This window comes from Doryrhamphus excisus, linkage group LG10 (genome assembly GCF_037039965.1).
Source record: "Doryrhamphus excisus strain RoL-2023G ecotype Guam linkage group LG10, RoL_Dexc_Guam_v1.1, whole genome shotgun sequence".
NCBI classification, from domain to species: Eukaryota; Metazoa; Chordata; class Actinopteri; order Syngnathiformes; family Syngnathidae; genus Doryrhamphus; species Doryrhamphus excisus.
Window position 1 is genome coordinate 12,482,343 of NC_136366.1, and position 26,151 is coordinate 12,508,493.

At 42.6% G+C, this 26,151-nt stretch overlaps 2 protein-coding genes and 1 long non-coding RNA gene across 3 annotated transcripts in view; 2 read left to right on the top strand and 1 right to left on the bottom strand.

Annotated features, from left to right (window-relative positions):
- Positions 1-11,865, top strand: part of wdr70 (WD repeat domain 70) — a 34,205-nt gene extending 22,340 nt beyond the window's left edge. The window contains exons 14-18 of the mRNA XM_058064190.2: positions 5,341-5,441; positions 5,533-5,612; positions 7,251-7,367; positions 8,693-8,855; positions 9,421-11,865. Of these exons, the coding sequence (XP_057920173.2) occupies positions 5,341-5,441; positions 5,533-5,612; positions 7,251-7,367; positions 8,693-8,855; positions 9,421-9,508 (549 nt within the window). The 3' untranslated portion in view covers positions 9,509-11,865. The remainder of the gene's footprint in view (positions 1-5,340; positions 5,442-5,532; positions 5,613-7,250; positions 7,368-8,692; positions 8,856-9,420) is intronic.
- gdnfa (glial cell derived neurotrophic factor a) lies at positions 11,414-18,961 on the bottom strand. Its single transcript, XM_058064192.2, has 3 exons — positions 18,586-18,961; positions 18,008-18,263; positions 11,414-13,803 (listed from the first exon to the last, which is right to left on the bottom strand). The coding sequence occupies exons 2-3, from the start codon at positions 18,240-18,242 to the stop codon at positions 13,274-13,276; spliced, it is 765 nt and encodes a 254-aa protein (XP_057920175.2). The 5' UTR covers positions 18,243-18,263; positions 18,586-18,961; the 3' UTR covers positions 11,414-13,273.
- On the top strand, positions 12,829-24,206 carry LOC144901102 (uncharacterized). The gene is made up of 3 exons (XR_013629272.1): positions 12,829-14,858; positions 15,669-15,701; positions 24,109-24,206. It is a non-coding gene; the product is annotated as an uncharacterized LOC144901102 (long non-coding RNA).
- The last annotated feature ends 1,945 nt before the right edge of the window (positions 24,207-26,151 follow it).

A 26,151-nucleotide genomic window follows, 5' to 3' on the forward strand; every position in this document is an offset into this window, starting at 1 on the left:
ATAGTTGGTGGGTAGACAAATTATTTTTTTCAGATTAAAATTAACAAAGCATTATTAGAGCCCTGTAGACATGACAAAACACGACTATAGTCACATTTCTACTCTTATTTACAACATATTGCGCAACTGCAGGGTCTTGAGACACATGCTAACTCGCAAACTAGAGAGCTAGCGACCTAAACGGTAGCCTTCAAGTTATTTCCTGTAAACTTAAATAGCCAAAAACTTACCACTTCCACACGGATAGGGAGGATAACTATTAAGTTACTTAACCTTTAACATGAACATTAATCAAACGTAATAATTTTTTCTGGGTACATGATACCATACAGCATCCATATCAAACTTGCGCGGGCTGCACTAACATTAAACTTTCATATCAAGGCGGGGGCCTCAAACTAGTGTCCTGCGGGCCACATTTGGCCCACGGGGCAGTGTGTTTGAGACCCCTGGCGTAAAAACAAACCCCAAGTTACATGATTCAGCGTCTTTGAGTATCTTGAAAAACTCTACATAAATAGTGTTTTTTGTTTGCTTGTATAAGCTAACACTTGTATTCCTGAATTTTTGTCAAATGGTGTATCCTTACTCCGTTGCCTGTGCTATTATTTTGTTGACAAAAAATAATTAGATTTTATTGAGTCATGGACTCCTATAGAGTCATGGACTCCTACACATGATAACCCACACAGAAAGCTTCAGAGATCTTTCAGAATCTGCACCTATTCCAGCTGTTTTAATTTATTACACCCCTCAGTTTATACAGTTTGCACCCGGGCACGCCCATGTTGGATAAAACACTCTGAAACCGAGCGCTCAGATCCATCCAAATGCGCAAACCTCATTAACACGATAATGCAACATTCTAACAATGTTAGAGAAAAGTGGAAAAAGCATTAAGAAAAGTCCCATTTAAACCTCAAATTTGACTTCATAAGTTCGACTTACTTGAAATTTGAAAAACACCTAGTGTAATTTTGGGCATGTTCGTTCCTCGTTAACGTCTGCAATTTTTTGTGTCTTATTGTAAAGTCTTAGGTTGTGGTTTGCGGTCGTGTTGAACTGCAATGCATCATGCTGAGAGAACATTTGTAAGAGATGGTCGTCTTCATTTGGCCACCTTGTCTGCCATTGTTTGAAACGTCGGCACTGCTTCCTTAGCACAAAAGAACCTGTTAGATCTTGGTACTGCAACAAAAATGTAGCAGATCCTAGTCTCATAAGCCCGCAGGCACTGGTACGGAGGACCAGCTAATTTGTGTACATTAGAACCCGTGTAGCATACTGTTTATAAGACAGATCCATTACTGTAATCTCACTTAAGTGCATTTATATTTTGCTTTACTTTTTGGCATGTCAACTTTATTATTTTGGACCTGCACACTTTCTATTCACATTTGTGTTAACGTTGGGCCCTTTTCTTCAAACTCACGGAACTGGCCAAATACTGCTACCACCTCTGCCCCATTGTGCGTTCTTTTTTGCAGCGGGTGTGCACTCACTGAACCTGATGAATGCACTATTTACTATGTTTACATAAGACATCAGAATTTCCTAAGGCCTGAGAATTTAAGTGCACTGCAGTCCAGGCAAGCGAGGAAGTGAAAGGAAGAGCCACCAATCACTTGTAACATCAGCTCTCCATCCTGCGGCACTCTTTAGGATGGGGGATTTTTTTTTTGAAGGCCGCGTTGATGCATGCATCAGACCCTCACATTGAGATTGTCTTAACAGAAGAGGGAAGAACCTACAGGGGAGTGTTACGACCACGCTGATGAGAAAAAGATGTGATATTGTACCAATAGAGTTGTGACTTTAACAATTTGAAAGTCAACATTTCCACACAAATGTAAACAGTCAGAGACATCTTTTTCCTCATATTATAACTTCAACTTTTCGACTTGTTATTACAGAGCTGAAACTCAGTGCTGTTCACCCGCCAGCCTGTATCACAGCCTGAGGCAAAGCAGTAAAAGTTGGCATGGCCCACACTTTAGGAAGAACACCAATTTTATGTTCCCGCTTGGCTGCTTCTTGTGTTGTGCGTCTCCAAAAAAAACGATTCCTTTGATATGAAAGTCTGCCTTTTGTCCCTCCATACCAGAAATGAAAGCTATTATTCATTCATTGTGTGACTGCTCAGAGACAAGCATCCCCACAAAGCTATTGTGTGTTAGAAAATATTTTTATTAATCTTTCTTTATAGCGGGGCACCATTTCTCAAGTCCAAATTCAAACTCCAACAACGATTCGTACTTTACTACACACATTAAAATAAATCCCGGGGAGTCTCATCCAACTATCCGTCAGCTAAAGACGTGAGAGCTGTAAGTTTGATGTAGTTTTTTTTCAGTGAATGTGACAGTCATGTTAGCACGTTAGCATGCATACAATATCTCTGCTAGTGTCGCGTTTGTGTCCTCGCGTTCCAATCCTTAATGTTATGTTGATGTATGTGTACATCATTATGCCATTTCACAGTACAAATTTATTGGCTTCACTGTATTATAGTTTTTTTGCAGTATTTCTTTGCCTAAATTAAGTATAGTAAAGGATGAAGTTGACTATAGGGGTGTTTGTTTGTGTGTAGAGGTCTCTAAACCATATTTAGAAGGTTGTAAACAGGTTGGTTTCCTATACTATAACTGACAATATTCCATTTATAAATAAGGAAGCCTACTTCACAGAAATGCACTGAAACCAATTAATGGCAATACGGTACACGAGGAATTACTGTATATGTAAAAAGTGTTCCAAATTCACCAGAACCACACAATCTCTAAGACGAGCATGTCATTAGCATTAAAGCTACAGACACATACAAACTGCGTGTTCCCAGTAGGGCTTCCTAAAAGCACTTTTAAACTGTCTAAATTCCATTTTGACCAGTAAATTAGACTACTATAATTACAGTTATATACAGCAATTATATATAATATATATAATTTTTCAATTCAATTATACACTATAATATAAGGGTTCTTTTAATAATCTGTATATGTAAAAAGTGTATCAAATTCACCAGAACCACACAATCTCTAAGACGAGCATGGACAAACATCTCATTAGCATTAAAGCTACAGACACATACAAACTGTGTGTTCCCTGTAGGGCTTCCTAAAAGCACTTTTCAAGAACTGATCAGGCAAATTGGGGCCATACTAGGGCCATATCAGCATCGTAATTGGAGGCTGACATGATATGCTGTGATGAAATTCATTTGGGAATTCTGCCTTGTAATTTCATTCATGTACTTTCTACCTACATGACAGGAAGTCCAGCCCATGCTGATTTCGTTGCTGTAAGAGACACAGACGTTTCCCTAGAGCCGCCGAGTGTTGGCTTGTGTAACTTTTACTGTCAGAAGCACATTTGGGTCCACTCAGCAGCCACTAAACAAGAAACACAGCTGTGGCCTTCTTGTCCCTTTAGCGCAGCGTAATATTTTCATATCCAGCAGAATAAGGGTAGCATTTGCCCCCAGCGGGAAAATAGATGTTATTTGTTAATTCCATTGGTATGTTAATGCGATGGGACAGCAAGGTTACTATAGAGGAATGGGGCCGATTAACACTTCCCATTTCATTTTTGAAGCATGAACACGGGAGCCCCGTCGATATAAACACAATGGTCATAATATCTGAACCCCTCTTCTGCGGTTGGACTGGCTGAGCTGTTCTTGGATGGGGGTTCTGCTGTTGCGGGTCTCACTGAATTGGACTCCTTTTGTGGGCTTTTGTGTAGGCTTGTTCCGTTGTTGTGACTCATTCCGTGTGGACTGTTAAGCTACACCAGGATTTTATTGGACACTGTCAATCACACAGTGCTAAACTTATGATGTCGACTTAAAAAAAGCTGCCTTTTTAATACAGCAATTAAAACTGTACCAAGCCGTACAGCACAGTGTTGTATGATTTATGGCAACACTGTGTAATAGAAATAAACAGAAACAATAATAAAAACAGAAACAATAATAATGCTCATAGTAACATTCATTCATTCATTTTCTACCGCTTTTTCCTCACGAGGGTTGCAGGGGTGCTGGAGCCTATCCCAGCCCTGGACTGGTCACCAGCCAATCACAGGGCGCATATAGACAAACAACCATTCACACTCACATTCATACCTATGGACAATTTGGAGTCGCCAATTAACCTAGCATGTTTTTTGGAATGTGGGAGGAAAACGGAGTACCCGGACATGCACACTCCACGCAGAGATGGCCGAGGGTGGAATCAAACCCTGGTCCTCCGAGCTGTGAGGTCTGTGCGCTAACCACTCGACAGCCGTGCCGCCCTCATAGTAACAGTCGGCAGTCAATTTGCTCAATTTTGGCACGTCATATAATAAAAGCACTTGTTCCTCTTGCCAGTTATTGAAGATAACTGCCACCTTGAGTCATAGAAATAAATGTAAATACTTGCAATAATACAAGTTCCATCTACAGTTCTGCTCAAAATAGAAATGTCCTACAGTTAATAACTGCCACCTTTCGTAATAGACATAAATAGACCCGTCTGCACAAAGTCAGGATAGCTACCGTAATACAGTGTTGTATGATAAAGCGGGAGGGGGCAGAGCTCAAATCCATGCAGCGTGGTGTGAGTTTACCCTTTCTGACAAATTGCAGGCACGTGCAAGGAGCTGTTCTCTCTATTCAAGTGTATCATTTGTTGAGTGCTACTGAGGATGCATACATGTAGATAACCATTTCATTGATTTATATTTAATGAGATTTTTTTATTTATGAGTGAATGAATGAATGAGTGTGCGTGTGAGATTGAGGCTCCTTGCTCTGATGTCCTGGTGGGAAGCTCAACAGCTGGACGTTAAGCAGCTTTTCACCCTCACCGAATCTGGACGTCCCAGTGGTTGCGCCACCCAGCCCCCATCCTACATTCTACTACTGTCCTAGACCCCAACCCACCCCCCACACTGTTGTAGTGTTTGGAAAAAAAATCTGCATACCTCCAATGTCATTAGGTCATCACATGTTATTGGGGTGAATGGAGAATTGGAAAAGCTGACCCTTGATGGTGTAGTCATAATGTTTTGGCTATGTTGGTGTATTGCACAGTTACTATTTGTGCAGCTTCTGTGCATGTAGTCTGCAGTTCTTCCTCACAAACGCATACACGCACACACACCTCTGGATAAATGTGGTCATATTTGCCTATTGGTACTGGGCCATCTGTCACACACAGTCCCTCATCCCAACATCCAAATATAGTCAAGTAGAGCAGCACTGTGAAGCTCATCTTCACTATATGACCTACGTCCTATTCACACATCGCATCCTATTCTACTGCTTATTATATTATGTGTGTGCTTCCACGGCAGAGTGTGGTGCGCTGCTTGTGGCATCCGAAGCTGAACCAGATCATGGTGGGAACTGGAAACGGGCTTGCCAAAGTCTACTACGATCCAATCAAAAGCCACAGGTAGGATTTGTTTATTCAATTGTTGCTGTTGTCCTCACGGCGTCCACTGATGCTGATGACGCTGACATGTAACCAACTGTCCTCCATCCAGGGGGGCTAAGCTGTGTGTCGTGAAAAGCCAGCGAAAACAGAAGCACGCAGAGGCCCTGACCCAGGAGTATGTCATTACACGTAAGTATTTCCATATCTCTTCCTCCACCCATGCCGTATCAATGTGGCTTGTGAATTATAGTGTCGACCTCTAGCAGTTGACCTTAAAGGACTGAACCTGCTGAGAGCTGCTCTTCTCGCCACTGGGTGTGATGTGGAAGGGGGGGGTGGACCACGCGGCGTCCACGGCCCTCCATTAGCTGATGGGCTGCGATGAGTCGTGGATGAGTATGTCTTCCACGCCACCAACACGTGTTCCTGCACCGTGTCACGCCATTGAAGGCAGGAGAGGCGTCTGTCTCTGGCGTGATCACAGACACCCATCACGATGCCCCCCACCCCCTCCCAATCGCCGCAAAACGACACCAAGCAACCGTAACAGTGGGCAGACACATAAAGCAGCGTTACACGTAGACAGAATTATCTCTTTTGTTTGCGATCATGCGATCTCATCTCCACGCCGCCGAGGTGTGACCCTGCGAGTGACGCACTTGATGCTCCCACGCCGCTGCTGGAAAATTAGAGGGCCAATTGAGTAAGAAGCGAGGGAATCTGTTAAGAGTAACCTTTTTGCTTAATGTGGCGTGGAGAGGAATTAAGAGCGATAGTTGCTCCACCCCATGGAAAATCACTTCATCTAAGCCGTGGCTAAAGTGTCTCTTTGGAGCCCCTCAGGATAAGAAGGCACACACTCACACACACACACACACACAGCTCATTCACATTTACTCATGCACTCTTATGGTGTTGAGTGCGGGGGGGCTTTTATTGTGATAGTGTTCACTAAGAATCTAAACAAGGCTTTATGAACAGTGCACCCTCAAAACTCAAACATATTGAGACTAATTGGAATTTGTAGCGTAACTTCAATATTAAGTTCTGAACATGAAGATATTGACTTGTCTAATTTTGTTAAGTGGTAGATGTATATGCACCTTATAACATTCATGAGCGATAAAAATGTTTTTTTCCTGAGCTTTGTGCAAGTGAATGCTCATTTTAACGATGACATCAGATAGACATACATCATTGTGTAATACATCACTTTAGTGATGAACGGAGGCGGCTTCTGATTGGCCAAAAAGTGCATGATCGCCAGTGAATGTGTTTTAATGTGGACAGACTTTTATTTAAATTTCTTTGGATGGAGATTTTGTGGGAGTGGAGTGAGGGTATGGGGTGAACAGCCTATAAAACACTCATAACTAATAAAAAATGAAGGCCTAATACACACCCATTCTTAGTTATCACATCAGTTATGACAGTAAAATAGTTTAAAATTGAATAAAACGGCTAGTTAGTAGATATGTCCTCAGGTATATATTCCTATTAATGCAATTTGTTTGATGAAAAAGTCACAAAAAAGGGGTGTAGTTTGTCTTGAAGCTAGTTGAACTGAGGTCTAGTGAGGTACTCTGATATCTCTCAGGAGTTGAACTATGGTGATATTTATACAAATATTGGCCAAATTCCGAATTTGAGCCTTCCGGAACCATTATGACCCATAGTATGTCAACATATGAGCACACACAGGAGAGTCTGTAACTGAAGTGTTTTACTTTATTTATATTTACTTTTATTTTTGCCATTAAAGAAGCTGTGACGTTGCACTTAAACTAAAGTATGTTAATGATGCTCATTTTCCCTTCTTCCTCCAAGCTCACGCCTTGCCCATGTTCAGAGAGGCCCGACAGAGAAGCACACGCAAGCAGCTGGAGAAGGACCGCCTGGACCCCAAGAAGTCCCACAAACCCGAGCCACCTGTGTCCGGCCCAGGTGACCACGCAAACTTTTTGGGTTTTTTTGTTTTGTGCAGATGTTACAGTGGACGCTGCAGCAGCCCTGCTTGCAGCTTGTGCATGTGTGTTGCAGCTATCCAACAAGCTATAGTGCCAAGGCCACTTTTTTTCCCCCCTGGCTTTGTGGCATTCCAGCTGGCTCATCACTGCAGTATTTAGTTTTTTTCACACAATTCCTCAAACTGTCTGATGTTTCCACAGTGTTAGGAATACATATTTGAAGGAGTCAGACAAACACATGGCATCCAAATGTGTCAAAAGTTGTTACTATGGCAAAGGTTTTGCAAAATATTGTTTGTCTGAGAGACAAGCAGAATTGTCAACAATCTCGATAGGTTGCATTAAGGAAACATATTATGGTTAGACAGGAAACACAGGAACACAGTTGTCTTCTGTGTGGGAGGAAATGTGACTGCTCAACATCAGGGTGCATATTACAAATACGACGATCTGATTGGTGCTTTAGTGTTTTTTTTTCTCATCGCTGATTGGGTTCCAAATAGGTTCATTGGTTACATTTATTATCATTGTCAGCCAGTTTTCAAAAGCCTCTTTGGTAATAATAATGGTAATGGTTTTATTTCATTTGAACATGCATCAGATTACAATTGAGTGCATCCCATAATCAGTTCCGAAGCCAGCACATGACACTGCTCTCCACCGTCCAATTAATGTCAACGTAGTCTATGAATGTGTGTGAATTTGTGAATTTGTCTTGAGTTTAAGCAGCACAGTGAGTGACACAAGTATACATAGATACAAGATACTTAGATACAAGATACAAGTATCCATCGTGAAGGAATGTTTTCTGAATCATTCTGCGACAAGACAAAGTAGCTCAACCAACCTCCAACCAATCCTCTCAAGGGGGTGCTGGAGCCTATCCCAGCTGTCTTCGGGTGTGAGGCGGGGTATACACTGGACTTGTCGCCAGCCAATCACAGGGCACATATAGACAAACAACCATTCACACTCACATTCATACCTATGGACAATTTGGAGTCACTAATTAACCTAGCATGTTTTTGGAATGTGGGAGGAAACCGGAGAAAACCCACACATGCACTCCAGGGAGAACATGCAAACTCCACACAGAGATGGCCGAGGGTGGAATTGAACTTGGGTCTCCTAGCTATGAGGCCTGCGTGCTAACCACTCGTCCACTGTGCAGCCCCTCTTTTGCACAGGCATTCTGTAATCTTGCCACACAGGTGTCCTATTCTAGTCACAAACCAAAATGTTACTGTAGGTTCCTTCCTCAGCTCATTCCATTATTGTTCATTAACTGTGTGCTCCTGACAGGTCGAGGCGGCAGAGTGGCGGCCCACGGTGGCACGTTGTCCTCCTTCATCGTGAAGAACATCGCTTTGGACAAAACAGACGACAGCAATGCACGAGAGGCCATCCTTCGTCACGCCAAGGAGGCTTCGGAGAACCCTTACTGGGTGGCTCCGGCTTACAAGAAGTAAGAAAATCCTTTTCCTGCCTCGGCGAAAGATGAGCGCTCCGACCGTGCCGAGCGTCAGGTTTCCTTCAAGCACCTGTATTACGTGTAAATGTTTAAAGAGGCACACTAGTTTACAGGTCCTTATTCAAAGAGCAGAGCGAGTGGTAATGGACAGCTTTAGATGGCTATCACATACAGGCTGCCATGCTGGCGTGGAGCAAAGCTGCGAGGTCGCACGTCCGCATGTTTACACTCCAGAGCAGGTGATGTTAGTAAAAAGACCAGCGGAGTTCATCACCTGGATTTGCTTTGATTATTTAACAAGAATGGAGGATGTCCATTGGAATACATTGTGGTACATATTCTTAATTAAAAAATATTAAAAGGATGTTCTTTGTATCAAATACAAATTTTGGAAAAAAATATGCTTGTTGATTTTTACCCTAAAAATACAAAAAGAATACAATAAGCAACAATTCCACGATTAATTCCATTGACTTGTCCTGCCATATCATTGACTGTTTTTCCTTCTTCATTTTATTGATCACTTTATATGCTGACTTGTCATTGCGTCATCCCGCAGGACCCAACCCGATCCTATATTTGCAGAGGATTCCGACGAGGATGAGGAGGCTGAAAAGGAACCAGAGTGGAAAAAGCGTAAGATCTGAAGCGCTTTCTGGAACATTCATTTAGCCTCGGAGCAGGCGGGAGGCTGCTTATCGGACACCCGGTCAAGGCCAGATCAGAGGTACTGTCTGGCTCCATTATTGACTACAAGGGCCTGGGTGTCACTGCTCGTATCTTTTTAGAGTGTACTTAGTCTTTTTATGTGTAGTGTAAGTATAATATCTTTCAGCTTTATGTTCCTAAGACCAAATTCACTTTTTGTCCTCTCAATCATGATTCACATGCAGATTTATTTCGGTTTAGCAGTTGTACAGTCACTGGTTTGATTCCTCGTACATTATATGGTAGAAACGTCATTTTATTTCCTGCACAACACATATTTTAAATTCATTAATGCTGATTAGTCAGACATAGTAAGTTAGATTTACCGTTTAAAGCAAAGCATACTTGAGCAAGGCAAGGCACATCCAGTCCTAGTAAATCATTTACAAGCTCATTTTTTTCCAGCGCTATTAAAATGCTCTTTTCCACAATATAGTTGCGCATAGTGTGGAAATGTCAAGTACCGTTCAAGTGAGTAAGTCTGGGAGTTCCCTAACTGACCATGCGCAGTGTCAATAAATATTTGAGTTGCCGTACATAATGCAAAGTATCTTCCTGGAAAGCATACTCGCTAAAGCCCCGTTTTCAAAAATAGACCTAGAAATGACAACACAACACACACACACACACTCTAGATATGGTCTCACACTGGGTGACTCACATCGGGTAGAAGTGGTGAGAGTGTCATCCAAGAATGTCATCCAGTTAATATAAAATTCAGACAGAATGTCTTTTGTGTGACTAGGAGACGGACATGGTGGGACAAATATGGAAGACGACCTTAATGCTTTTCCCAGTTGGGCTTGAAAGCACCAAGTCTCACACCCTTATGTAAAGATACACATATAATATAAGTTCCACTTGTATATTTTCAAGTGACGGTACTACAGAAATGAAACTTGTATATACTTTAGGAGTAGTCAGTATAAATTTACTATCCACTGAAAATGAGTCAACAAAATAGCTGCAATACAAGTGAGCGAACATGTGAGCACCACTGCCCTTAATCCTCTTGGGCACAGAATACACCAGAGCTGCGCACACTTTACTGGAATCCTCTTCCAGTCCTCCATGATGATGATAATGATGATGGCACCACTGGTGGAGCTGGTGGATGTTGGGTGTGGGTTCAGGTGTGGAGGAGATGCACTTGGCCACTCTGTCACCTCCTGCTTCCTCAGCGAGGCCCTTTGTTGGTTAACTGCCTTACGGTCCAGAGATGTCGTTGTGCACGTTGGAATTCATTGTTCCGCCTCATTGAACCACAGCTCCCCAGGGCCGGAAGCACTCATGCAGCCCCAGACCATATTGTCTGTTTAGCTACTCACCAGACAATAATAGTATTGAGGAATTGAACCCTGGTCTCCTAGCTGTGAGGTCTGGTGCTAACCGCTAGAACGCCGTGCCGCCCCCTATGAATTCATTCATTCATTTTTTACCGCTTTTCCTCACGAGGGTTGCTGGAGCCTATCCCAGCTGTCTTCGGGCGAGAGGCGGGGTACACCCTGGACTGTTCGCCAGCCAATCACAGGGCACATATAGACAAACAACCATTCACACTCACATTCATACCTATGGACAATTTGGAGTCGCCAATTAACCTAGCATGTTTTTGGAATGTGGGAGGAAACCGGAGTACCCGGAGAAAAGCCACGCATGCACGGGGAGAACATGCAAACTCCACACAGAGATGGCCGAGGGTGGAATTGAACCCTGGTCTCTTAGCTGTGAGGTCTGCGCGCTAACCACGAGTCATTTTCAGTGGATACTAAATCAATACTGCTGTACACTGACTATTCTAAAGTACTTTCAAGTTGGATTACTGTAATATTAGATGTACTGGAATAAAAATTCTTGCTGAAATGTTGGGGACTCTTGTGAGACACTGTACATTCACTGTGTATGAACGTATTAAGCGTAACATGTCCGTCATTGTTTTTACTCGATGGAAACAGTCTTGACTCACTTCACAGCCACCGCGTTTTTGTTTACTGTACGATCCCGGGCTGGCGTTCAGGAATGCAGCGCTGGAAAGGGCCGCCCCCTTCTTTAACTATCCCAACGTTCATCCTCAATTTTATACATTTAGTTCATGTAAACATCCCACGAAAGCAAATGAGCACCATGTGTCACAATCCAGGGCTGAAGCAGACGCTACACATTTCATAGAAACAAGTTTTAATTCTGTAAAAAGTTTTATAATAAAAAAAACATGAATATTGTACAAAAATAAAGTTTGCCCATAGCTTTGGTTGTGGAACACAAAACAACAATGACAGGTTCTTTTTTTTTTTTTTTTTTGCCCACATAGATGCCAAGAAAACGAGCAAGTGACTGTATTACAAACACTGTGTAGTACAGTGTATTACAAACACTGACAAATGTTTCATATGAGGTTTTTTCTTTGCTGCTTTGTGTATTTAACTCCAACTGGGTTTCCCCAATGATCAAGAACACATTTTCTCATTTGGGAAACCCTGCACTAGAAGACTGAGAAACACTGGTTCTGTCTAAAGAAACGGGGATCCTTCTGGTTCATCTCCAGAGGTGTCATCTCGGAAAAAAGAAACTTATGGACCAATCAGTATTTGTAAGGGGAAGATGATCCAATTGATGAGTTATGCTGTAGTTTGGCCTAAATTCATGTCTATGCCGTGGATTTACATGTATGTGTCGGGGAGGGGAAGGGGGGGGGTGAGATTAGACGCTGTAAAGCTGCCTTGCTTGTTGCCGGGTGGGCACAGATACCTTGGTCCCTAATCCGTGGTAACGTCAAGACCTTTTTTTTATCTATGATGTCTCGTTCTTGAACAAGTTATTGCGTGTTTAAAGTTGTACGTCCCCCTTCTTAAACGTTTTTGCTTTTGTTGGAACATCACTGGTACAATGACAGCCGCTACAGTAGCCAAAGTCTCCCTAAACTGTCTTTCGCCAGCGGGGTTGTTTGCTTAAGACTCGTGTTGAAGGGGGGGGATCGCTTTCCAATCCTCTTTCAGAGAGTAAGATCTGTCGGCCGGAGGCGGGACAGAAGCTTGAAAAGCCTCCCGGGACAAGAAGGTTTCGGGTAGCTGATTGGCAGGAGGACCCTGTGCTGTTTTTTTTTTTTTTTTTTTTACACCTCCTTGTAAACATGCAACCAGTTGATAGAGTCCCAGATGTTTCCTCCTGGTCACATGACATAAAAAAATCAGGCAACGAGACCGCTATTTTTGGTCCCGAGTCTTTTTTTTTTTTTTTTGTTTTTTTTACACGGGGTCACTTTTAGGACATGTGTGTTTTTTGGCTTTGGCATCCAGGACAAACTGAGCTTTTCAATAAATAAAAACAACAACTTGTGTCGTAAATGAAATAAATAAGAATAAGTTAATCTTAATAAATATACCTCTTACACACAAGCGTTGCTATATAGTTAGGGATTTATATATTTTTGTATTTATACATTTATAGATGCCAAAAAGTCTTTGCTGAATCCTGGTGTGGCTCGGGAGGAACCAAAGAAAGAAAGAAAAAAAAAAAAGTCATATTCCTGGAGTTTTTTTCCACAAGAAACAATTTTAGTCGTGGGTTTGTGTAGTTTTTCAGAAAAGGCAGGAAATGTAACGGTATTTTGTTGTTGGCTTTCTCCCTGCTGACCAATCCAGCGCGTAGTCCACCAAAGTTAGCCGGGATTGGCTCTGCTTTCAATCCAAAAATGGTCCGTCCTGTCAAACACAGCCACACTTCTTAGCGGAGTGTTTCTTCAGCGTGTGGTACACAACATTGTCATCCAAGAAGGACAAGTCGTCGTCAAAAGCGATTGGCCGACAGCACGTGCGAGAGGGCGTGTCCTTGTCCAGCTTCCTGCTGTGGCTCAGGTTGTTGAGGATCTTATCGTAGTTGGTCTCGGCCTCCGCACACGGCCCGCTGCAGTAGCGGAAGATGAGCTCCTCTTTGGTCTGGTAGCCCAGACCCAAGTCCGTCACATTGAGGTGGACCTCTTTCAGCAAGCAGCCTCGGCTCTGACTTGATGTCCTCCCCCTGCCTCGATCGCCACGCCCTCCTTTGCCGCCTCCTCGACTCCGACCTCGTCTTCTTTCGCCCCCGTGTCCTCTACCTCTCGTGTTTGCTGCTCCCCTCTGCCGCTGCTCCCTTTGGCCCCGTGATGACTCTGATGATCTCCGAAGTCTGCCGATGGTGGCCTCGATGAAGTCCATGACATCATCAAGGTGCTCGGAATCGGGACCGGTTGTGTCATCTGGGAGAAACCAAAGTCAACTTTATCACCTGTACTTATATTGAAAGCTGCAATATTCAGAGATCAAAGAAAACACACTTAAACCTCAAATGGTCAGAATGCATACCCTCTCCAAAACTTGCAAGACCTCAGAATATTGAACAAGACTTCAGCTCATTCATTGTCTTGGGTTTTCTTTGTTTATTTTGGGATGCCACCCCAAAAATAGTACTAGTGTTGGGAAGGAGGAAAAATGTAATGACGGCCATAGAGCAGGAAAAAGTTTTGGCTGTTTCATGGATTCATTCCATTATGTCCATAAAAAGTGCACTAGGACTGGAATGATTCATTAATCAATTAATCAAATTAATTAAATTTTCCGGCCACAATATATTACCATTTGTTTGCATATCTGTTTTCCTTGTCCCTTGCTTCCAAACAGGCAGAAAGAGATTTCACTCTGCATTGATTTCAGCACCTTGTCTGTCATATAGCGGGTGGAGGCGGGGCCGCTAGCATATACACAGAGTGCAGAAGGAGTGTAGCATCGTGAGGAACAATGCAAGGTAAAACGTTGTAGTACGAGTACATTGCGACGTATTGTCATATATTTGTTCAAATAATCTTGTTTCATCTCATAGACCCGATCTTGTGACACCCTTTCCACCCTACTTTACTTCCTTCGATGCTACCCACACTAACTTTTTTCCATCCCTTCTGTCATACCAACCCATCCCTCCTACCTTGCTTCCTATGTACTACTTTGTGCTGTGATGGTTTCTGTGAATTATTTAGATGGGAGAAGATGATCTGCACATCCTGCTGACAGGGAGCAGCTCCAAAGTCTTTGCAAGCCTCATGTTCTCTGGGAGCAATCATCTTTGGTAGACGTTGTAAAATGAAACAATTAGGGCATCTACAATTACATTCCTGCTCTGTCTGTCTGCCTCGGATGTCGCCAAGCGTTGGTGTGATGTCTGGCAGCCGGCGGTGTGGTTTGAAGGCGTCACCTGACTCTTATTACCTGTGATCAGTTCCGGCACCGCACACAGCCGATTGGACAAACGCCGTTTAAGGTGAGGTAATCAAGTGGCAATAAAAAACTGGCTGAGTTATTTTACATTATGCAAGTGAACTGATGCTGATATTTATTGTGTGTTTTTAATTTTATCGCATTTTTATTATGCTTGATTTTGCCGTTGGTATGATTCTGTCAACCGTCTTTAAAGATGATTAGAATATGACGTATCTAAGGAATGTGTCTCAGTTTGGTTGCAGTGCTGGTGATGTGCATGCAAATTGGCCAATCTTCACCAACACAAAGATAACATCACCGTTAGCAAACACACTAAGCCTCTTTTCATCACAAAGACTTGCTTCCCAATGGTTTTCAGCAAAAAAGTTTCCCCTCAATTTTCAGTTGAAAACATTATATAATTTAGGAAGCATGACTACACCATTCTGCTAAAAAAAAAAAATAATAATTTTTGAGATTTGAGATTGCAAATAGATTCCGGTTTCGTCCCACATTCCAAAAAACATGCTAGGTTAATTGGCGACTCCAAATTGTCCATAGGTATGAATGTGAGTGTGAATGGTTGTTTGTCTATATGTGCCCTGTGATTGGCTGGCGACCAGTCCAGGGTGTACCCCGCCTCTCGCCCGAAGACAGCTGGGATAGGCTCCAGCACCCCCCACGACCCTCGTGAGGAAAAGCGGTAGAAAATGAATGAATGAATGAGATTGCGAATAGATATTTTTTTTTACACACCAGCACACATGTCCACGGCCATGTGGTAACATTTTACAGAAATACTGTTTTGTATTCTTTTTATCATTATTATTATTGTTACCCTCATTGTGTTTTTCCGTCATTCTTCATGCAGGGCTTTCCTGATAGAAAACGTGACCGTACAATGGTAAGTAAGGCTCACTCACAAGACTCACTTGGGGTCAGGGGGTGTGAGGAAGAAGTGTATATTTATATCTGTGGTGCAGTTTATCACTTGTTTTTTTAATTTTTATAAATCAAATGGCATGTTTGTGTGAATTTTGTGAATCCCTTTTATGAATAGCATGCTTTTCATCCCCATAAGGTGTGATTTATGTTGAATCGAGCTCAATTTCCCGTTCCCAATGTATCAACATTGCATACATATGTTTTTGTGTAGCTTTTTATGTCCAGGCAAATGCATCCCTGACAAATGACATTTTGTTTGTCTTTACATGCAAAGTGCATGTAACTATCTTGGATGATGTCATGCTAACGGTAGGTTAAATCCAAGTGTTCTATTCTAGTTGTATCTCGTTCACTGTCCTCCTGGGTGAAGAGGATGCGGTGTCACTCTCCTCCAAACACAATAAATCCCCTTCCCACCGTGGCTGTTAAAACCAACATATACAAAAAGCGTCAAACTTTCCGCTCTGTTTCCAGCGGCATATCTCGACTTCTGGCGAGCATGGGTAAAAAGGTCACGGGCTTATGCGGGGTGGTGTTGGCGGCAGGCAAGAGACAGTAATATAAACAGCGGAAGAGAGGTGAGTATGTTTGGCATCACGGTTTGGTTCAGTGGAGTGTGATGTAACAACGAGCAGGCTGCAGCCATGAATCACCAATTGGAATCTCCCTGTAATGCTTTACTATCCTTTCCACTTGCTTTTTCCTTAGATGGATGAGCAACGTCGGACTTATGAATGAATTGGCAACGGGCAACCTGCACATGCTGTTTACTGGAGTCAATGGCAGACTCGGCGCAACACTTCCTGCAATTGCCTTAATTTGTCATCAGGATATGCGTCAGTCTATACATTTCTAACAAAAACACAAAATCCTGCGTACTAATAATCAAACATGAGACAGCCAACCAGTGCAACCGACAATGGAAAGCAAAAACTATTTAAGTGAACACTTTTTAACGTGTGCACCAAATATCCGAGTATTAATGTAGTTCCGCTAACACAAAAAACACGCACAACTAGAGGGGTGCAAGAGGTAATGCGGCAACTGAATTTATTTATTTAAGGCTTGCACAAATTGGAAAGAGTGTTACTTCCCAAATAGGAAAACTTGTTTAGAACAGATCAATTGTTTCATAATAATTTAATAATGATTTGGTGTGAGGGCGGCACGGCGGACGAGTGGTTAGCGCGCAGGCCTCACAGCTTGGAGACCAGGGTTCAATTCCACCCTCGGCCATCTCTGTGTGGAGTTTGCATGTTCTCCCCGTGCATGTGTGGGTTTTCTCCGGGTACTCCGGTTTTTCCTCCCACATTCCAAAAACATGCTAGCTTAATTGGCGACTCCAAATTGTCCATAGGTATGAATGTGAGTGTGAATGGTTGTTTGTCTATATGTGTCCTGTGATTGGCTGGCCACCAGTCCATGGTGTACCCCGCCTCTCGCCCAAAGACAGCTGGGATAGGCTCCAGTACCCCCTGAGACCTTTGTGAGGATAAGCAGTAGAAAATGAATGAATGAATGATAATACAAAACCAAAGGATGACCTGGGTTCGATTCTCTACTTGGGCATCTCTGTGTGGAGTTTGCATGCATGGGTTTTCTCCGGGTACTCCGGTTTCCTCCCACATTCCAAAAACATGCTAGGTTAATTGGCGACTCCAAATTGTGGACCCGCGACCCTCGTGAGGAAAAGCGGTAGAAAATGAATGAATGAATGATTTGGTGTGCATGAGAAAGTGGAAAAGTGTTTGACAACATGTTCATTTACTATCAAGTACATAGCACAACACAGCAGCAAGCTGTCCACTCATAATGCTTCTAATGCTGCTACTGCCATCTTGTGGTGTTAATAAAAAAAACTACAACAGGAGGTTGCCTACAGCCACAGCTGTTAATGCCAATGTTTTTAACCCAGTGCTAAATTTTGCTAATGTTTGCTTTGTATACTAGACCCGGCCGTTAATTGAGAGAGTGTTTAATTGACGCTACTTCCTGGTCCATTTACTTAAATATAAGATGACGATTTTTGTTTGTGTGTCTCTTTTGTCTATTCTCTTTCCTGCTATGAGAATTAGAATCGGACTCTTCCGCATGCATTCTGAAGTTGCCGTAATATCCACGTATTTTATAAATTCCTGCACCTTTATTCAGATCCTCACCAAAATGTATCAGTACGTGTAGTCTTGGTGTAACCTGCAATAGCATAACTTAACATAAGTGTGTTCCGTAGAGCGGTGCAGGTAAAGATGCGGGTTCAAACCTTACATTGATCCTCCATGGAGACTTCCTGCAGGCTGTGCTCCTTGTGGTGTTGCCTCAACAACAACAACTTCTCCTCTTTGTCCTCCGCAGGGTTGGGTGCAGCAGGGTCAGTGTAGCTGTGGGGGGAGTGGAAGGTCCTCTTGGCTGGCAGTGGCGGGGTGCTTTGGTGGTAGAGAGGCCGTGTAGCGACAGAGCTCAGGAGCAACAAACACATGGCCGCAACATCCCATAACTTCATCTTAGACTCAGTTCCTATGAGCTGTGTGGGGATTGTGGACAACACTTGAGTTAAAGACTCGACCACAACGTAAAATGAAGCATGCAAGTCATTTCGGAGCGGTGCTATGGTGCGTAAAAGCGTGCGTAAAAGTACATTTTCTTTACATTACGCACGCCATTCTGCTCTAATCTCACATATGAGGCTTACTGGGCAATATTGTCGTGTTGTTGTGATATCAGGTGATATTTGATAAAAATACAAGGCATGACAGCACCAGATGGCCACGAGCGAAGCTGACGTGACTCGTCTAATGACGTGCGATAAATAAAGAGTGGGTTTAAACATGCGTGGTTCTCCTCACCTTAAATATGGCCCATGCAGACCTGCAGGTCGCCGCTGTTACAATCCAAACGCATGTATTGTCCCGAATAGTTGCAATCCAAAAAGAAACAGCAGACAGCACACAGGTCCGGATCGGATCCGGATCACCAAAAGTGTGCGCACTTTGGACCCCGCTGCGCCTCCCGGGGTGCACTCGTGAAGACACGGAGTAGAAAACACGCACAAAGTGTTAGTTTCCACCCTTCCGCGACGTCCAAACTCGCCGTTACATCCACGTTCCAAGCTCACACCAAAAACGCAACCAAATTGGACGATAGAGCTCCATGTCGTCCAGCTCTTAAGTGCTTCTTCCCACGCCTGTCGTCCTCATGGTGGAGCAGCGCCGAGCCGCGCTCCGCTGGCACTTTGGAGAGATTTATAGTCCTGTGCGCGCTGACGTTTGGATCGCTTGGTGTCCGCCCCCTCTTTTATGAGTCCTGCGGGAACAAACCGTGAGTAAGAGCAGCCATGCTTGTGTGGATGCCTGGCGCTCCAAAAACACCAGGAGACACCCTGTTTATAGTTTTTAGTATTATTATATGATATTATATATTTCAGTATGTGGAATGTGGGCATGACTGGAATCTTCTGGATGCATGGTGTTAGGTTCCCATTTATATTTATGGTATTTACTAAATATTATGTATTAAAAACCTTTTAAGCAACATAAGTGGTGAAGAGCCAGTGCACATAAAGATGCTCATTGGAAGTTGCCAACACAACAGGACATGCACCAATAATCCAGGTTTTAAAAAAAAATAGTATGGTCAGATTTTGTCAAATTGTCTCATGAGCACCGATGACTGGATGAGTAACTATTGTACACACCTTTTATATTGGTTACCCACATGCACAGTGCCGGGTTTGGAACATACCAATATAATGGAGCCCTGTGGTTGCATTTTCAGGTTGGGACAAAACACGCAATGACAGCAAACTCCGCTTGTATTTATATGGATGTACAACTATGGCTGTTTTGGGCTAGTTGTTAGTTTGAAAATTTAAAAATTTGTTTTAAAATGATTGTTGATATTTGTCATTCTTTCAGTATCAATATCAAAAACATCACAATCGGTGAGATGTGTAAACCGGAAGAGTTTGCAGCTACAAAATGGGCAGCTTACTCATTTCCCATCATGCATTGCTGTAGTTAAAATGATCACTTTTGACCGTCATAATTGTCTTAGTTGTTATTTTGGCCCCAAGGCCTGAATTTGACACAAGTGTTGTACGATAACCCGGACAGTATGTGAGAACAAAGGCAAAATTTAGAGGCAAGTTTTTGTTGCATACTAAAATTTGGAAAACCAAGGTTTGCCAAAATACTCAAAATAATATTTATTACACATCCGGTTGTGTATCATGCATGCCAGGCCACTAGTTGGCAATGTTGTTTTGTAAGGAAACTGCTTGTTATGATTTGAATATTATTGGCTGGTTTGTAAATAACATAAGTAATGTAAGTAATTCCACTCCATGGATGTACTAAGTGTAGCCTCAAGCCTGGGTTAGGCGTCACCATCTTGACTGATTCTTTTATAGCTATTTGTACATGACGTGCAGTTCTCACCAGGGGCTGTTTCCCCGAGAGTCGACTCGGTTAGCAACTACAACTCTCGTTGACCATTTAGCTTGTTAGCTTCAACCATGGCAATGAAGCTGTGATGTGGAGTGTTACTGGACTGGTCACTTCTTAATACAAATGCTGATTAAAGATCGGACGCTAAGGTTCTATTATGGACATTTTTGGTGTTTGTCATTGTCAGAGGCTTTGACTTTGTCAGGCTCCAAACAAGTGGCAATTAGTTCAAAACTGTCGTGTAAACAGCATTTATTGCCTTTTATATGATTAAAAAAAATACACTTGAACCAGCCGCCCCACATAGTAACACCTTTTTCCTGGCCATGTCTGCACAGTGACCGAGTGGTTAGCACGCAGGCCACACAGCTAGGAGACCCAAGTTCGATTCCACCCTCGTCCCTCTCTGTGTGGAGTTTGCATGTTCTCCATGTGCATGTGTGGGTTTTCTCCGGGTACTCCGGTTTCCTCCCACATTCCAAAAACATGCTAGGTTAATTGGCGACTCCAAATTGTCCATAGGTATGAATGTGAGTGTGAATGGTTGTTTGTCTAGATGTGCCCTGTGATTGGCTGGCCACCAGTCTAGGGTGTCCCTCGCCTCTCGCCCAAAGACAGCTGGGATAGGCTTCAGTAACCCCGCGACCCTCGTGAGGATAAGTTTTTTTGAAATTATTTGTATTAAATATGCATTATGACGGATGGGGCACTGCCCTTTTTGCAAAGTAACCACTGGTTACCGGGGACACACACACAATATAATCCCACAAATCATGTGTGTTCCTTTGGGAGAGCGGTTTTCCAGGAAGTGTTCCACCTTTCGTTACATTTCAATGCCAACACCCAAAATCCACAACCTGCCAAAAAAAGTTCCGACTTGTTTGCTCTCGGGATGGATATACCTGTCAATACACGTTTTTTTCCTTCCATAGAAGAGTATCTGGTTGTGCCATGCCCCCTTTTTAAAGGTCTACAGGGTGCTGAGCCAAGTCCTCATTGTAAGAATTCCTGGCTGTCAAGTCCTCACATGGCCGCATTGAAGTGCATGACAGCACCCATTTTCTGTGTATTGTGTACATGTGGTTTGCCTACAGGCCTCGTTTTAGCTCTGCTTTCTTGCTAATTGTTCTGCCTCTTTTGCTTTAAGGCCACACGTTGGCCTCCAAAAAGGACGCACGGCAGCTTCTCGTTGCCGCTTAATGTGTAATTGATATGAAAATTCTTTGACGTACTTAAGCTGTCCACACGGACGCATGTGTGAGATACGGCTCCGGTATACGGCAGACCATCTAAGTGAGCTTAGTCGCTGTGATTTAGGGGCTGTAGAAGACTTATATTAGTTGTTTATTTACATGCATGGCTTCTTTAAAGCACAGTGGAACACTTACTGTCTGTGCACGACTAACCATTTCATACAAGCCCCATTGATTATGTTTTTATGTTACCGTTTTTGGCTACTTGGACGCTCACACAGATGCTACATTGTTCCTCTAGAGCCGAGTCATCAAGAAGTCCCCTTGATGACATTCTGATGTCTCATGCAGATAAAAAGGCTCACTAATAAAGAGTGTTTTGGGGTCCAGAAACATGACTAATAGCTGCTTCACGTGCTGTGCGGCACACACCCGTCACTTGCCCGTACAACATAACGTTTGAGAATTTGGTTATAATGCACAGTAACTGCAAATGAAATTATAAAATAAGAAAAGAAAAAGACAAATAAGATGTTGCCTTTTTTAGAAGAAGAAAAATACACTACACACAACAATATAGAATAAAATCACAATATATTCATTCATTCATTTTCTACCGCTTTTCCTCACGAGGGTCGCTGGAGCCTATCCCAGCTGTTTTCGGGCGAGAGGCGGGGTAAACCCTGGACTGGTGGCCAGCCAATCACAGGGCACATATAGACAAACAACCATTCACACTCACATTCATATCTATGGACAATTTGGAGTCACCAATTAACCTAGCATGTTTTTGGAATGTGGGAGGAAAAACCGGATTACCCGGAGAAAACAAGCAAATCCACACAGAGATGGCCGAGGGTGGAATTGAACTCGGGTCTCCGAGCTGTGAGGCTTGCGCTGCCGTGCAGCCCCATGTTTAATCAATATAATTAAAATAATAATATAAGTAATCAAATAAATCCTTGCTAGGGTCTCAGGTATGCTGGAGCCTATCCCAGCTGTCTTCGGGCGAGAGGCAGGGTACACTCTGGACTGGTGGCCAGCCAATCACAGGGCACATATAGACAAACAACCATTCACACTCACATTCATACCTATGGACAATTTGGAGTCTCAAATTAACCTAGCATGTTTTTGGAATGTGGGAGGAAACCGGAGTATTGTTATAATGTTATTATTACTGTTATTTGAGAATTGAATCCAGTACCATCATCATTAATATGGATTATTAGTTGTATTATGAGTTCTATGTCTGTCTAAAACTGATTTTGTTTTTTAAAAAAATATTCCTTTAATAATCCTCCCTTTCTTTGCATCTCCAGCACTGAAGCTCCATCGCCGTATTAAGTTGTGTTTAGCAAGTGTGCGTGTGTGTGTGTGTTGTATAATCAAACACACACACACACACAGATCAGGTAGTTGAAGCAGTCAGCTGATCCATTATTAGGACATGTCACAATTAGGAGATGGCCCTCAGCCAGATGCCCGAGCCATTGTGGCACTCGGGTCGGCGCCACTCTTCCATCTGTTTCGCTCATTGCGCAAACCTTTCAGTCACTGCTTCTCAGATGCAAAAATACACACTTGCACATGTGTGTGTGTGTGTGTGTGTGTGTGTGTGTAAATGAGATCACTTGGTACTATCACAGTGCAGGCAGGACTATGACACGGTTAAAAATAGCCAAGAGGAAGTAAGGTTAAATCTCTCTCACACACACACACACACATCTATACTAAAAGGGGAGGATCTAGAAGCCTGTTGAAGCTTTTGAGCCACCCGGAATTTATGTAGTTCATTTTAGATGAGAGTCATTTGTAGCATTATTATCCATTTTTAGACATGTGGATGACTTCCTGCAGGCCTTTGGCCATTGCTGCAGGGCGTGTGAAGAACTCTGTGTTGGTCAAGGGTGAATTATCACCCTACTAGTGACTGTCACTACCACTAATCTCTCTCCCACGACTACCAAGTCAAGATCTTTTTACGTGAATTTGGGCCTTTGTCAATCATAACGGCTTGGAAAATTAGTGTTAACAATTAACAAAGAAGTCATTATTATTACCATTATTTTGCAAAATTGTTTATATTTACTGTTTTTTTCAATTAAGAAAACTACAGAAACAACAAAATATCCATGGTTGGATCTGAAGTTGATAGTTTTATCCAGTAAAGTTGTAAAAAAAAAAAAAAAACTATAGTAAAATATATATTACATTTTATATTGCTTTACATCTACCTGGCATGACTTTGACCTTTAACCTTCCCCAGCTGTCATCGGAGCGACAGACATGCAGGATACCAAACCCAACTCCCCCACCACCACCACCCCCCTGGAGGTGGCATCGTGTCAGCCTTAATGCCGGCTTTACGGTTTTTAACGTTCAAAGAGTGGCCGCCGCTGCCTCCTCCTACCGCGTTACTAAACAAACAGCGCTGGCTAAGTGAAGTTAGCATGTCCGCTTGTTTTATACACACCAGCGTCTCATCTTACACATTTCAACTTTGATTATAACCTCTAGCAGTGGTGGTTTTTGCGTTCTGGACAAGTTCGGGAATTCTCCCAGCAGTGCTAGCGGATGGCGGAAGCCTACTGCGTCTATCATTCTTTTGTTTACATTTAATACAGAGCAACGATTACGTGCTAGCTTGAAGGTTTAATTACAAATCATGTTCAATCAATCAATTGGTGGTTTCATATTTGGTTTCATAATTCTTCTCTTCCCCCAAAAGTAACGAGGTCAGTGGGACTGGCCAAGGAAGAGTGGAGGATGTCTTTGGGAGTGACACCAGCGAGAGTCGGCTCCGGTTCCCACTTCTAATCCAGCCTGGTATGTGTTGAAACACACAAGAGCCTGAAGCATGCCTGTTGGTTTTTGAAAAAAATCTGCAATTTTTTTCCTTTTTATGGTGAGCCGTGCAATCCGATAACATGTGACTAAACAACATGCGTTCCTGCATTTAAAAATGCACGCATATGCATTGGCACCTCATGCCCACCGTCCTGTGAGAAAGACTATATGCGGACACGGCTGCACAGCGACAGTCTTCATGCACTGCACCGTCAGTAATACCAAGCGGATATCACGTCGCTCTCGGCTGATCAGAGCAGCATGACCGCATAGTCACTTCTCACTAAATCACGTCACGCAGTCACCTTGGAGCTTGTTCTCGGAAGGATCTATTGATACCTTCACACCTCACTCTTCAATTGGCATTTCCCTGGTAGCTACACTGATGAGGTCATGTATCTGACGCCATTTGTTTGCGAGATTACGCAAACTGTGACACTTGGACAAATTTGGGGTGTCTTTTTTTTTTGGGACACATCAGTGCGTACACACTCGTGTTTTTAGCAATATGTTTGATTTGGTTAGTTGGCAACAGTTTGAAACTTGCTACCAACACCGGGACTTACATTCATTCATTTTCTACCGCTTTTTCCTCACGAGGGTCGCGGGGGTGCTGGAGCCTATCCCAGCTGTCTTTGGGGGAGAGGCGGGGTACACCCTGGACTGGTCACCAGCCAATCACAGGGCAAATATAGACAAACAACCATTCACACTCACATTCATACCTATGGACAATTTGGAGTGGCCAATTAACCTAGCATGTTTTTGGAATGTGGGAGGAAACCGGAGTACCCGGAGAAAACCCACGCATGCACGGGGAGAACATGCAAATTCCACACAGAGATGGCCGAGGGTGGAATCGAACCCTGGTCTCCTTGCTGTGAGGTCTGCGCCAAAATATCACATCTCAACAAAAAGACATCAACTAAGCATTGCTTTCATTTTGACACAAATTTGGTATATTTCGCCAAACTGTCTAAACAACAATGCCAGAACATAAACAACACAAAAAATGGTTGTTTTACATGGAAATAATGTTTTTATTTCAAATATATCATCATGAACTATTTACAGTTTTCACATTTACCACTGAACTTTGTGTGTGCACACGTTTGCGCACGCATTACAAATTCCCTTCAATCCGTAACCCCCTATGTGCTAAATGGCGAGATGCATTTTCACTTCCTGATTGTTGTGGAGCTTGTAGCGTATTTGCCACACTTTAAGGCGCACTTAAAAACCTTCAATTTTCTCGAAAATTGACGAAGCACTTTATAATTTGGTGCACCTTATGTGCGTACTGAGTTCTAAAATTAGAAAAAAATAAAATATTGACCATAAACCAATCAGAGAACCTTATGAAATATATGTATACTACATACGCAGGCAATGATAAACCAATCAGAGAACCTTATGAAATATATGTACCAATCAGAGAACCTTATGAAATATATGTACACTACATGCTATGGCAATGATAAACCAATTAGAGAACCTTATGAAATATATGTACACTACATACGCTGGCAATGATAAACCAATTAGATAACCTTATGAAATATATGTACACTACATGCTATGACAATGATAAACCAATCAGAGAACCTTATGAAATATATGTACACTACATACTATGGCAATGATAAACCAATCAGAGAACCTTGTGAAATATATGTATACTACATACGCAGGCAATGATAAACCAATCAGAGAACCTTATGAAATATATGTACCAATCAGAGAACCTTATGAAATATATGTACACTACATACTATGGCAATGATAAACCAATTAGATAACCTTATGAAATATATGTACACTACATGCTATGACAATGATAAACCAATCAGAGAACCTTGTGAAATATATGTACACTACATACTATGGCAATGATAAACCAATCAGAGAACCTTGTGAAATATAT